The following is a 14,599-nucleotide window of genomic DNA, read 5'->3' as shown; positions in this document are numbered from 1 at the left end:
CGAACCCGTGTCCCCTGCGTCGGCAGGCGGACTCTCAACCACTGCGCCACCAGGGAAGCCCTCCACCTCTTCTATTAGGTCTACTCCATCTTGGTCAGGACAGGGCACGTGTCTGATAACCCCGTAGACGTCTTCCAGTGTCTGGTTCAGTTTCTCAACTATGCAGGACTTGGATAAGTGCTGCCTACTTGGTGGCAGCAGATCAATTGGTAGGCTGCTCTGGAAATCCGACTGGGCGTGATAAGGGAAGCTAATGAAAGAAAGAGGCGGTAAGAGAGGCATTTTGATGATAAAGCCAAAGACTTCATTAACTGGCTTTTGGTGATGAGAGGACTCATAGATGGCTGAGGGTGTGGGTCTGGTTGACTGGAGGTAGGTGTGCCTTCGGTAGAGATGAGAAATACAATGTGGGAGGTGGAATTTTGGGAGGCTCCGTAAAAAGTTTTTTCCTAGTCATTTCTTCGTTGAGATGGTGGTGTACTCAGATGGAAATGTCACATTCGCAGCTAGAAGTGTGGAATCGGAGGAGATAATCATGGATGTGAAGTTGAAGCTGGAGAGCAGATAGATGAGAACGAAATGTCCCATTTAGTTAACATGCGCAGGGAGTGGAGTAGAGCTTGGTGTCATGGCACGATGAAGATGATATACAATGAATGCTGAAGCCAAATATAAATCAGATTATTTCCGCTTCTCCATTGTTCTGTCTTGATCTTTATTAAAAGTAATCTAATGTTTATAAGTCAAAGCATATTTTATAAGACATCATCTCATACCTTACCTTACTAGAATTAAATTGATAATTCATCTTCAGACATGGTGGTGGTGGTTAGGGAGATACCAAATTGGTCCTCTTGATTTGATTTGCATTGGAATTCAGAGAATGAGAGTATTAACAGTTGGGGTACCCTAAAAAGAATCTTAATTTGTGACTCCTTAGCTCAGAAAACTCGAGGGTATTTGGGTCTAGTCTGACAGAGATTCTGCATTGCAGTGGTTTGGTGAGGCCTGTATGGTATGAGCAACATACATTTTCACAGACCCAAGCCATTCTACTATCTGAAGGATCCCTGGAACCAGGCCAGGGTCCCCTTCTTCTACCAGCCTGATTTCAGAAGCCTGTGATTCTTGTACCTCGTCTTTGAAGGTGGCAACGTTGGTGTGTGTACTCAGGTGGTGAGATGTGATAGAATTATTTACTTTCCAGGAACCTTCAATCAGTAATTAAGATCTTTTGCTTTAGAGTCTGTGTCAGAACTCTGTACTCAAAGTAACAAAGCAAAATGAAAATTTTTTGTTTCACGTAACTGGAAACCCAGAAGTAAAGTTCTCTTTCTGCCAGTTCCAACACCAGTCCTGAAATGAAGACTCCGTGGTTCTGATTGGGGTTTGTGACACATGCCCATCCCTAAACTGTGGTGGTGATGTGGAGATGGCAGTGCTGGAATTTACAGCCCAGGGCTCCCAGCTCTTGCTTCCTTTCTCTCCCTGCTTACTCTCTTCCTATCCCTTTCTTTAGGCTATAATTAAATTCTTCCTTTGAAGTATTCCTTTCAAATAGTCACACAAAATTGGTTACTTCTCCTTGTTAGGGAAGCTAAAAACCCCTAAAATTTAAAATAAATTTAAAAATTTGCCATTTGGATCTATACATCAGATGTACATATTTCTACTCTGTATACCCAAAGCAAAAAGAGTTCTCTTGAAATGTTACTTACACTCCTTATGATGTTGATTTACATCATCAAGTTGTTAATAGAAGCTTTTATGTAATTACCAGATGATCTTTTATATAGGCTGCTTAGAAGCAAAAATAATAAAAACGTGTTCTTTGAAAGAACAGGGGAAGAGAAAATTTGATAGGTGATCAAACAAAGAAAGGTCATCTGGGCTAATACCTTTATCCTTTTCAGTCAAGCAAAAAAAGCATTAAATCAGTTTAGCCAGGTCATTTCTCATTTTGGTCATAAAACTACTAAAAAGAGCTTTCATGAACAGTAAGAATCTGCTCTTTGGGACTTCCCTGGTGGCACAGTGGTTAAGAATCTGCCTGCCAATGCAGGGGACACGGGCTCAAGCCCTGGTCCAGGAAGATCCCACATGCCGCGGAGCAACTAAGCCTGCGAGCCACAACTACTGAGACTGCGTGCCACAACTACTGAAGGCCGCATGCCTAGAGCCCGTGCTCCGCAACGAGAGAAGTCACCGCAGTGAGAAGCCTGCACGCGGCAACGAAGAGTATAGCCCCCGCTCACCTCAACTAGAGAAAGCTTGCGCGCAGCAACGAAGACCCAATGCAGCCAAAAATAAATAAATACATAAATTTATTTAAAAAAAAAAAAGAAAGAAAGAAAACAAGAGGACAGCCTACAGAATGGGAGCAAATATTTACAGATCATACCTGACAAGGGTCTAGTGTCCAAAATCTATATGTGTACACGCACGCGCACACACACACACACACACACTTTATCAATAATAAAAAGAAATAATTAAAACTGGGCAAAGCATTGAATAGACATTTTAAAAAAAAGACTCTGCCCTTAGTATTTAGCAATTAGGTTGTCATTTTTGTTGGAGCTTGATATTGGAATTTACAGTAGAGATTCATGAAATATTATTAATGTATATTTTATGTTATCTTTATAATGTTTAAAATGGGAGTAATATCTTGTAGAAACACCTATAAACCATTTTCTTTCTTAAGATATTAAGTATTAAACTGGGAAAAATTGCTTTGAAAATACTTCCTAACTTAACATTTCCCGGGACAAAAGCCTGTCACTTCCTTAGGTTCCAGAGTGTCGTTTTCTCTTTTTTTTTAAGCATTGTGAACCACTCCACTCATAGCTAAAGCTCAAGATTTTTCTAGGTTATGGTGAGGTTTGTTCCCCACTGGGTATCTATATGTGTCTCTCTCTTTCAGTCAAAGCTTTCTGTAGCCTTCTGTGGCTGCCAGGTTTTATTAGTTGTCCTGTCCTTGCTTTGCCGGGTCTCTCACTGCTCCTTCTGCAGCCCGCTTGCCCTCACCTCAGTGTCCTGTGCAGACCTGAAAGGCAGCAGGCAGTATAACAGTGCGTCTGTGTCCTATGCCTTCACTGGTTCTAGCAGTTCGGTGAGTGAAATTTTGAAGCTTCCTTTTAGATACGCTCGGCCCTCCATGGGCAAATATATCCATGGGGAAATATTTGAGGAAAAAAAATTCCGGAAAGTTCCAGAAAGCAAACCTTGAATTTACCCACTGCTGGCAAGTATTTACATAGCACTTACTTTGCATTAGATATTATAAGTAATTTAGAGATGACTTAGAGTGTATGGATGTGTGTAGGTTAAATGCCAGCACTACGCCATTTTATATAAAGGACTTGAGCATCCGTGGATTTTGGAATTTGGGGGGTGCTGGAACCAGTGCCCCATGGATACTGAGAGACAGCTATACTTCTTTGTAAGTGCCTCACTTAACATAGTGTTTACTTTTACAGTTCTCCAGTAAAGTGTGCAGAGTTATTATTTACGACTTCTTGTTTCCTGGAAGTCTTGATATGATTAGAATGTTTTGAGCAGGACTGATGGGAAGAGGGTTACATTGAGTCAATCCTAGCCTAAAACAAGCAGGTGGTTTTCTTAGGGATAAACATCCTAATCATCACCACTTACATTTATTGAGGACTTCTACGGTTCTTTGAGGCAGGTCTAAATTCAGCATAATTTTTTTTTAAACTTTAGCTTGTTAAATAGAACAAATGTATGTTTGTTGTGGAAAACAGAGAAAAGTAGAAATAAAGGGGGAAATTGCCTTAAAGACAACCATTGTTAATGTTTGGGTATATTTCCTTTTTGTGTGTTTTATATTATTCTTTTAACTTAAAAATATACTCTGCTTAAAACATTATAAATCATTCTTCATTGATGAAATTTTTTTAAATTAATTTTTATTGGCGTATGGTTGATTTACAATGTTGTGTTAGTTTCTGCTGTACAGCAAAGTGAATCTATTATACATGTATCCACTCTTTTTTAGATTCTATTCCCATATAGGTCATTCCAGAGCATTGAGTAGAGTTCCCTGTGCTATACAGTAGGTTCTTATTAGTTATCTTTCTCTATATAGTAGTGTGTCTGTTTCAGTCCAAATCTCCCAATTTATCCCTCCCCCCAGCCCCCCGCTTTCCTCCTTAGTAACCAAAGTTTGTTTTCTATAATACATCTATCATCTGTGACTCTATTTCTGTTTTGTATATAGGTTCATTTGTATCCATCGATGAAATGATTTTTGAATACCTGAGCTGCAGGAATGTTACTAAAAGGGAAGAGATCAGTTCCAATTTCTTTGGACAGCTTATATGTAGGTCATCCAAATTGTTCCCAAAATCTCTTTCTGAATGTTAAAGATACAGTTTGAAGTGGGTTTTGTTTTTTCATTCTAAAAAACTGAGATATTTAAGATTTGAAAATATACAATTCAGTGGTTTTTAGTATATTCACAAGCCTGTGTAACATCATCACTGTCTAACTCCAGAACGTTTCATCACCCCAGAAAGAAACCCTCTACCCATGATCAGTCACTCCCCATTCCTCCCGTTCCCTCAGACCCTGGCAACCACTAATCTACTTACTGTCTCGAGGGGCTTGCCGTATAGTGGACATTTCATATACATGGAATCTTACAGTGTGTGGCCTTTTGTGTCTTGGCTTCTTTCGCTCAGCATAATGTTTTCAAGATTCATCCATGTCGTAGCATGTGTCGGTACTTTGTTCCTTATTATGGCTGAATAATGTTCCATTATATGGACATGCATTTTATTTATCCATTCATAAGTTGGTGGATATTTGGGTTGTTTCCACCTTTTAACTATTATGAATAATGCTGCTATGAACATTTGTGTACAAGTTTTTGTGTCAACGTATCTTTTCGGTTCTCTTGGATATACACCTAGGAGTGGAATTGCTGGGTCATATGGCAACTGTCTCTCTCTCTCTCTCTCTCTCTCTCTCTCTCTCTCTCTCTTTTTTCCCCTAATTTGTTGAAGTGAAATTGAAATAACATCAAAGTAACTATTTTAAAGTGAGCCATTAAGTGCATTCATAATGTTGTACAACCACCACCTTTATCTAGTTTCAAAATATTGCCATGATCCGTCACCCATTAAAGTTTCTCCCCATTCCCCAGCCTCTGGCAACTACCAGTCTATATTCTGTCTTTATGGGTTTGTCTATTTTGGATATTTCATACAAGTGGAACCATAGAAATGTGACCTTTCGTGTCTGGTTTCTTCTCCTTAGCATATTTTGGAGGCTCATCCATGTTGTAGCATGTGTCAGTACCTCATTCCTTTTTATTTTTTTTAAGGTCTTTATTGAATTTTTTACAATATTGCTTCTGTTTTATGTTTTTCGGGTTTTTGGCCACGAGGCATGTGGGATCTTAGCTCCCCAACCAGGGATCAAACTCGCACCCCTTGCATTGGAAGGCGAAGTCTCAACCACTGGACCGCCAGGGAAGTCCCTTCATTCCTTTTTATGGCTAAATAAAATTCTGTTTAACTTTTTGAGGAACTGCCAAACTTTTCTAAAGTGGCTGCACTTACATCCCCACCAGCAACTTATGAGAGTTCCACTTTTCCACATTTCTGCAAACACTTACCGGTTTGCATTTGTTTGATGGCTAATGATGTTGAGCAGCTTTTCATGTACTTATTGAACATTTGTATATTTTCTTTGGAGAAACATCTATTCACATCCTTTGCCGATTTTTTTAATTGGGTTATGTGTCTTTTTATTATTGAGTTGTAAGAGGTCTTAAATATTTTGAATACTAGACCCCTAACACATGTATTATTTACAGATATTTTCTCCCATTCTTTGAGCTGTCTTTTCACTTTCATGGTAATGCCCTTTGAAGCACATTTTTCATTTTGATGAAGTCCAGTTTATCTATTTTTTTCTTCTGTTGGTTCTCCTTTAGGTGTCATAGCTAAGAAACCATTGCCTCATCCACGGTCACAAATATTTACCCCTATGTGTTCTTCTAAGATTTTTATGGTTTTAACTTACATTTAGATCTTTCATCCACTTTGAATAAATTTTTGTGTATGGTGTGAGGCAGGGGGTCCAACTTCATTATTTGCATATTGTCCCAGCGCCATTCATTGAAATGTCTGTGCTTTCCCTCACGGAATTGCCCTGGCACTCTTGGAGAAAATCAGTTGACCATAGATAATATGGATTTATTTCTGGACTCTAAGTTCTGTTCCACTGATCTGTATTTCTAATCTTATGCTGATAGTACACAGTGTAGCTTTGTAATAAATTCCGACATCTGTAGCTTGAAACAGTTTTAGTTGTATGCTGAGTGTTTTTATTCTTAACGTGTTAATTGGGATTAAAGAAAAAGTATTTTTCTTAAAAAGGAAAGTTGTATTTTTAAAAAATTATAATTTACTTTATTAGTTCTTTGCATAGTTAGTGTAGCTAGTCTATGAATGCTTATTTTATAGGGTCTGAAACTAAATTTTACTTTTACTGTTGAGGAATCAAAGGCCTAGTGGTGTAAGTAACCTACGGTTGGATACACAGTAGGTATTTAATATATTTCTGTTGATTTAAATCGTCTTAGATGTTATTAGTTCTTAGTTTGCTGACAACTGTTTGCTTCTACCTCTGATTTATATGATACTGAGTCTTCATGGCCCATCTGTCAACCGTGTTGCTTACATCACAAAGTGGGTATTTTTTAACAAAGTACTTTGTGAAGTGGTCTCTAGGAGTGCATCAAGGCAGAGCCTGTACTCTCCTGAGTAAATGCGACTGTAAGCGGTAAAGGTTTTAAACAGTGTACACAGCAAATAATTTTAGGATAGCACTCAGCTACATGTAAGAGAAATTCAACTATGGTGATCTAACCGTGTAAGGTTTTATTTTTCTCATGTAATAAGGAGACCAGGGGCAGCAGTCTGTATGATGGTGCACTGTCAGCAGTATTCTATTTATGCTAGACTTCTGCTCTGTCATTCTTGTGTGTGGCTTTCTTCTTCATGCTTATAAAATGGCTGCTGAGCCTCCCAGCATGATATTCCATTCCAGGCAGAACGGGTGTGGTGAGAGAAGTGCAAAAGGCACGTGCCAAATGCTCTGTCTTTTTTTTTAAAAATCACAAATCAGTTTATTTTTCTAGAAACCCCCACTGAAAAAAGTATTTACAAATTATTAGCCAGAACTCTGTCACTTGTCCCCCTAGTTCCAAGAGAGCCTGAGAAATCAAGTTTCTATGGGCATATCTTGTTTTACTACACTTGCAGATGGTGCATTTTTTACAAATTGAAGTTTTGTGGCGACCCTGACTTGTCAGATGATGGTGAGCATTCTTTAGCAATAAATCATTTTTTTAATTTTTTTATTTTTAACATCTTTATTAGGGTATAATTGCTTTACAGAGGTGTGTTAGTTTCTGCTTTATAACAAAGTGAATCAGTTATACATATACATATGTTCCCATATCTCTTCCCTCTTGCGTCTCCCAGTCATTTTTAAATTAAGGTATGTACTCTGTTTTTTTAGGTAAATACCATCGCACACTTAATTAACTACCATATAGTGTAAACATAACTTTTATATGCAGTGGGAAACCAAAAAATTCGTGTGACTCGATTTATTGTGATATTTGCTTTATTGCAATGGTCTGGAACCAAACCTGCAATATCTCCAGGATATGCCTGTATAGTATTTTATATTTCCACCTGGAACAAAGTTAGATTTATGTTAATTTGGAAGAAAGGGAGAATATTTCAAAGATGGAGAAATTTGGACTAAAAAGAGCTACCACCGAAAAAGATTTAAAAAATCAGAACTGCTAAAAACTAAGGTAGCATGAAAGAGAGTGGTGATCAGTATTTCCATCTCTAATCACATTTTTAAATATATTTATTCATTCATTACATCTTAATTGAGCACTTACCGTATACCGCTGTGCTCTCAGCACTTCCTGTCTTACATCCTACTTAATCTGGGTGTCATCTACAGTCTCCCCTCAGTTTCCCTCTCCTTCGGTATTGCTCTAGAGAAATCACCAGTTTAGGCTGTCTAAGCAAATCTGCCTCTAGTCTTTTCCATTGTGACCAGTACCCTCATCATTTAACTTTTTTTAGGAACCAAACAAAGGCAGGATAAATTCAGGGTTTTAAGAGAATCAGAACACATGACTTGTATTTAGCTTTATTTATTTATCTATTAATAAATTTACTTATTTATTTATTTTTGGCTGCTTTGGGTCTTCATTGCTGCGCGCGGGCTTTCTCTAGTTGCGGCGAGCACAGGCTACTCTTCGTTGCGGTGCGCGGGCTTCTCATTGCGGTGGCTTCTCTCATTGCAGAGCACGGGCTCTAGGCATGCGGGCTTCAGTAGTTGTGGCTCCCGGGCTCTAGGGTTCAGGCTCAGTAGTTGTGGCACACGGGCTTAGTTGCTCCGCGGCATGTGGGATCTTCCTGGACCAGGGCTGGAACCCGTGTCCCCTGCATTGGTAGGTGGATTCTTAACCACTGCGCCACCAGGGAAGTCCTGTATTTAGTTTCAGATATCATTTTCCCCAACTCCCCCATATTTCCATTAGGAGGTAATGGAATATTTTTATCGGTAGAAATGTTTAGGATAGGTAAGTGATTTCCTATTCATTTAAAATTTTCAAACGGGCCTGGATTTTATAGGATGTATAGGATGTGTGTGTGTGTGTGTGTATGTGTGTGTGTGTGTGTGTATATATATATATATATATATATATATGTATATATACATCCTATAAAATATATATATATATATTGATTTGGGGGCTAGATCTCATGACTTTTCACATCTATCCTAAGTCTACTATTTTAAATTAGATGAGTGAAATGTAGGGAAGGGCATATTGTAACCAAATTTGCAGGAATTAGACGCTTCACATGTTTGTTAAAACCTGGTATCTGTTTCTCTTAGCGTTTTAAAATCAATTTTTTTTTTAATTTTTTAATATTTTTTATTTTTGCGGTACGCGGGCCTCTCACTGTTGTGGCCTCTCCCGTCGCGGAGCACAGGCTCCGGACGCGCAGGCTCAGCGGCCACGGCTCACGGGCGCAGCCACTCCGCGGCACGTGGGATCTTCCCGGACCGGGGCACGAACCCGCGTCCCCTGCATCGGCAGGCGGACTCTCAACCACTGCGCCACCAGGGAAGCCCTAAAATCAATTTCTGAGGTATAATTTTTCTAAACAAACTCGATTTACTGAAATTAAAGTGCTAAATTGAAGTCTTTGTTCTGACGCTTGCGTTAATGATGAGGTAACTGGACTAGTGTCATGACATTTGGATCCCTTAGATAACACTGGAAAGGCGTCATGGAAGGGAGCACAGTAGTGTAAGTGAAGAAGTAGGACAGGCCATGCAAAGGTGGTTAAATTTTCCTGTACATATAATTGGAATGAAACTTTCAGTTTTCCTCTTTGTTTCCCCCCACTTTCAGATCCAGTTATGGGACACAGCGGGACAAGAACGATTCAGAAAGAGCATGGTCCAGCACTACTACAGAAATGTACATGCTGTTGTCTTCGTGTATGATATGACCAACATGGCGAGTTTTCATAGCCTGCCATCTTGGATAGAGGAATGCAAACAGCATTTGCTAGCCAACGACATACCACGGATTCTTGTTGGAAATAAATGTGACTTGAGGAGTGCCATTCAGGTACCCACAGACTTGGCACAAAAATTTGCTGACACGCACAGTATGCCTTTGTTTGAAACCTCTGCTAAAAACCCCAATGATAATGACCATGTGGAAGCTATATTTATGACCTTGGCTCATAAGCTGAAGAGCCATAAACCGTTAATGCTTAGTCAACCCCCTGATAACGGAATTACCCTGAAGCCTGAACCAAAGCCTGCAGTGACGTGCTGGTGCTAAATCACAGTCTTTATTGTACAATCTAATTTTGACTAAAGAAATACGTTTGAGGTATGACAGTGATAAGTCGTAGAATTTAATCTCAAATACAATGGAGCATCCTGACACTTTACTGTTCATCATTGTCGTGCTTATTTTTGTATTTTGTATCTACTTCATCAAGTTTGTCACTGCGACAACACAAGGAAAAAGTTAGTTTTCAGAGGTTGAAGTGAAGCAGAGTTAGCATGAATCAGAACATCTTTCTATTGAGGGCCCCATGAGGAGGCTGCAAATGAGAGTATGATGGCATTTTAAGAGTCAGTGATTGTTTAATCCTGTGTTGCTGCAATTGAAAAAATATATTAAGGGTTTAGTGTACTTACTCGTATGTGCTTTGAATGGGAAGTGTTCTCAGTAGCATAAAAACTGGTATTTGCCCCTCCCTAGAGTTCTTTCTTTGTATTATTAATGTACTTAAATGCATTATTATTGGTACATTGTAGAGCCAAGACTTTAGTTCCAGTGGAAGGAGAGAGCCTAGAATGTTTTCTGGTGCTCAGTCCATAAAGAATGACCTTTCCAGCAGTTCTGGATGCTTAATATTTCAAATCACTATCAATCAGGTCTACACACACAAAAAAAATCATTGTTATTTTTAAAAGAGTAATTTGAATTGTTTTCTTACTAAATTCTACACAACGTGCAAAAGTAAATCAGATAGTAAGGTGCTTTATACTTTATTTTGATACCTTTAAACATTGAAAAACTAATTGAAAGATTTGAGGAGATGTAATTTGGGGAAAAATAGCTAAACATGGTTCCTGGCTACCACAAAAGACCTATTCCTGGCTTTTTGTCAAGCCATGTGTCAGATATAGTATCCCTCGCTCTCCCCCAGCCCCCAATCAGCTTAATGCCTAAAGGCTGAATAAGCACATCATCTTCCATTTGGATTGTAATGCTGAGGGCATACCTGTAATTGCTATGAGTCTACATTTTATTTCTGTAACAGTACATTACAATACTTCTGTTGTTTAAATCTTTAAATTTTTATGGTCACCACAAACTACTCCTCCTCAGTATAAAAAATAAATTAGATATTGAAAAATATCTAGTCTATCCCTTGGTGGTAGAAAGAATATTTCAAAAAGTTTTTTTTACCCTAACTACTTTTACTTTGAATTTAAGACTTTGCACATAGGAAATAGTAAGCTTGCATGTGAAGCTATTACATGAATGGAATGTAAGCCATGAACTTTATCTGAAGTGTGCACATTTACTAATTCTGAAAGATTGCTGAACTTAATAATTTTAGAGGAAATTAAGCCAAAAGATGATTATACTTAAAATATTTTCAGAATGTGGGAAACCAATTAAATATGTGATGTAATCGAGTTTAGGATTTTTTGTTTAATCATGATGGTGGTCCTGACTGGATAATTTGCTTATGAAAACAAGATAATTCTATTAAATGAACTAATGGAAAGTAATAATTACAGGAAATAATTATTCTGTTTTAAACATTAGAGCTTAAGGAAAAACAAATTGGCTTTGTTTGCTTTTAAGAAGATTAATCCATTTTTCTTATCATGGTAGAATTAAAAATGGTTTGACTTTGCCTAAATTAGTGTTGATTTGCAACTATTTTTATAGTAAAACAATGACAGCTGTTATAATTGTCATGGGCGTAACAGTTTTTTAAAGAAGGGAATCTGTTTATTGCTTATCAAAACATTTTCTAAAGTGGGGAAAGAAAGTTTACAGACTTTCCAAGCACTTTTTTTTTTCAGTGCTGTTATTACTCATGTTTTTAAAAAGGTAATTTAACTTTCTCTTTGTAAGAAGTTAGTAGTAAGTATCCTTTAAAGTTCTGTAAAAGGACTTATTTTTTCACTTCAATATTTATTAATTTTAAAATATTTGTATCCCATTTGTAGTGATTTATTGTTTTAATTTTTTCTACATATGTTTTTACTTTTAAAAAGAACATACTTATCAGTTGAATGGGGTAAAGCTTTTAGATATGTTCCAGAATATTTATAAAACACAGACTATTGAGAAATCACTTACAAAATGGTGGCCATCAAACAACTAATTATTAATTTTTAAAGCACAAATCACACATTTTGTAACTCCTGTATGAATTTATTTTAACTGTGACCTTTAGTTGAAAACCTAAGATATGTTTTGGAAAAGTCATAATTTGAGAACACCGAAGGAAACGAATCCCGATTCTAATGAAGTAAGCTATTCAGGACAATGCTTTATTGACAGTGTATTGCTAATACATTTCCTCATGAAATCTAAACTACAGTTAAGTAATTTTGTTATGGAAGAGCATCACTGTAACTTTGCCCTCATGAAGTTCAGTAAACCAGCTTTGGCATAAAGAAATTGTGGTTTATTTTCTTTGTTTGGTTACTGGGTTGAGCATAAAATAAAACAAACAAAAAAATCTCTTGTTTTCCTCTGGCTTCCAGGTAGTATGTAATACATTAGAATCAAACAGACAAAACCTAACCCATTTGGAAATACATTCAAGGTTAAAGAACGTTTCAGGAAAAAACCCTAAGTATTAAAATTAGCTGATAGGGTAGCTTTTTTATTTGTAAGGCTGAGTAGTCCAACTTGTTTAAGAACAAACACTTAAGGTTGAGAGTCCGCCTAACGATGCAGGGGACACGGGTTCGTGCCCCGGTCCGGGAAGATCCCACATGCCGTGGAGCGGCTGGGCCCGTGAGCCGTGACCGCTGAGCCTACATGTACGGAGCCAGTGCTCCGCAGTGGGAGAGGCCACAACAGTGAGAGGCCCGCGTACTGCAAAAAAAAAAAAAAAAAAAAAAAAAAAAGAACAAACACTTCAGTGCAAATGGCACATATCACAAGAGTGGTTGGCATCTGTATATTTAAAGGTAGAAGAATTTAGCAGGATGAATAAAAAGTGAGAAAGAAGAGAAGGGAGTAGGTGACAGGTATAAGATTACAATTTCTGCATTCAGATTTCTGATTTAGTTAGGCTCTTTCGGAGAATGTTTTGTTTTGTTTTTGGAGACTTTTTTTTTGGCTGCATTGGGTCTTCGTTGCTGTGCGCGGGCTTTCTCTAGTTGCGGTGAGTGGGGGCTACTCTTCGTTGCAGTGCGCGGGCTTCTCATTGGGGTGACTTTTCTCGTTGCGGAGCACAGGCTCTAGGCTCGTAGGCTTCAGTAGTTGCAGCACACAGGCTCAGCAGTTGTGGCTTGCGGACTCTAGAGCGCAGGCTCAGTAGTTGTGGCGCATGGGCTTAGTTGCTCCGCGGCATGTGGGATCTTTCCGGACCAGGGCTTGAACCCATGTCCCCTGCAGTGGATTAGGGTTAGGGACTCTGAAGTTCGTGCTGCTTTCCCTGGTCAGTTTATTTCATATATGTTACTCTTCTGTTCAAACACAAAATTACATTATTCATGAAAGACTGCTTTTTAAATAGTAAGACAATAGGTTGGTCAAATCTTTTGGGGGGCAGGCTCACTAGAGCCTGTGTGGCAAATACTAATTCATTTCATTTGTTGGAATAACCTGCTTTATCAAACATTTGTGTTAGGCAGTGAGCTACATAGATGAGTAAGACTGTCCTTGAAGAACTTACAACATAACATATAAACAAATAAGAATTCTACAGTGTACTGTGGTAAATGTAACTAAAGAGGCAAACACAAAGGATGATGAGCACAGAGACTGGCGTGATCGTGTGGCTTCGATGCAGAGGAGGGAGTGTGCAGTGAGATGAAGGGGTGGTCAGGACACTGGGTGATGAAGCCAGCAAGGCAGGTTGTGACTGAACCGCCAAGTCGCCACATGCAGTGGAATTAGGACTGACTTAGGTGCAGGTATCAGGAACTCAGGTCACATCCGTCTACAAGGGGGGGTTTATTGTCAGGAGTCTGACTTGTCTGACGTTAGACTCCAGGACAAGGATGCAGCTAGACCCAAGGAAGAGCTGGGATTGAGGACTCGGTCTCCTACCTCTGGGCTCAGCTTTGCTGCCCACCTTCATGCTCTCTCTCTCTTGTAATTGGATTTCTCCACTCTTCTGGTTCACTTGGCAGAAAACATGGCCAGTAACCGCTTCTGAGCTTCTGCATGCTGCAGGCATCCAAAGAGAAACTGACTGAGTGTCAGTCCCAAGTCAAAATGTCTAGGGTGGCCTGGCTAGAGTCAGGTGCCCGGCCCAAGATCCATAGCCAAGAAAAGATCAATTACGGAATTTCCACATTTGCGGGGAGAAGGAATTTTGGGGAAGGGAAACAAAAATGAGAATAGCCACACAAAAACATTTGAGCTTTACTATTTAGACAGTGGGTAACTAATGAAAGCATTTAAGCAAGGTAGTGAGTGAGACCATCAGATTTATGCCTAAAATTCCAGAGGTGAGGGGAAGGCTATGTGGGAATGGAGCCATGGTGGCCAGTTTACTGTTATAGCCTAGAAGAAAGAACTTTCAGTGGGAAGTTGACAGAAGAATATACCATACAGCACTTTTCTTCTGTCTGGCTTATTTCACTTAGCACGATGCCCTCCAGATTCATCCACGTTGTCACAGATGGCAGGATTTCCGTCTTTATAAGGCAATAGGGACTTCCCTGGTGGTGCAGTGGATAAGACTCCAAGCTCCCAATGCAGGGGGCCCGGGTTTGATCCCTGGTCAGGGAA

At 38.9% G+C, this 14,599-nt stretch overlaps 1 protein-coding gene across 1 annotated transcript in view; it reads left to right on the top strand.

Annotated features, from left to right (window-relative positions):
• The window catches only part of RAB33B (RAB33B, member RAS oncogene family), a 16,623-nt gene extending 6,692 nt beyond the window's left edge, over nt 1-9,931 (top strand). The window contains exon 2 of the mRNA XM_007456876.1: nt 9,491-9,931. Within this exon, the coding sequence (XP_007456938.1) occupies nt 9,491-9,931 (441 nt within the window). The remainder of the gene's footprint in view (nt 1-9,490) is intronic.
• Nucleotides 9,932-14,599: the final 4,668 nt, after the last annotated feature.

This window comes from Lipotes vexillifer, unplaced genomic scaffold (genome assembly GCF_000442215.2).
Source record: "Lipotes vexillifer unplaced genomic scaffold, Lipotes_vexillifer_v1.1 scaffold63, whole genome shotgun sequence".
In the NCBI taxonomy this organism is placed as follows: Eukaryota; Metazoa; Chordata; class Mammalia; order Artiodactyla; family Lipotidae; genus Lipotes; species Lipotes vexillifer.
The sequence above is the reverse complement of the archived record's forward strand: the minus strand, read 5'-3'. Positions and strand labels throughout refer to the sequence as shown.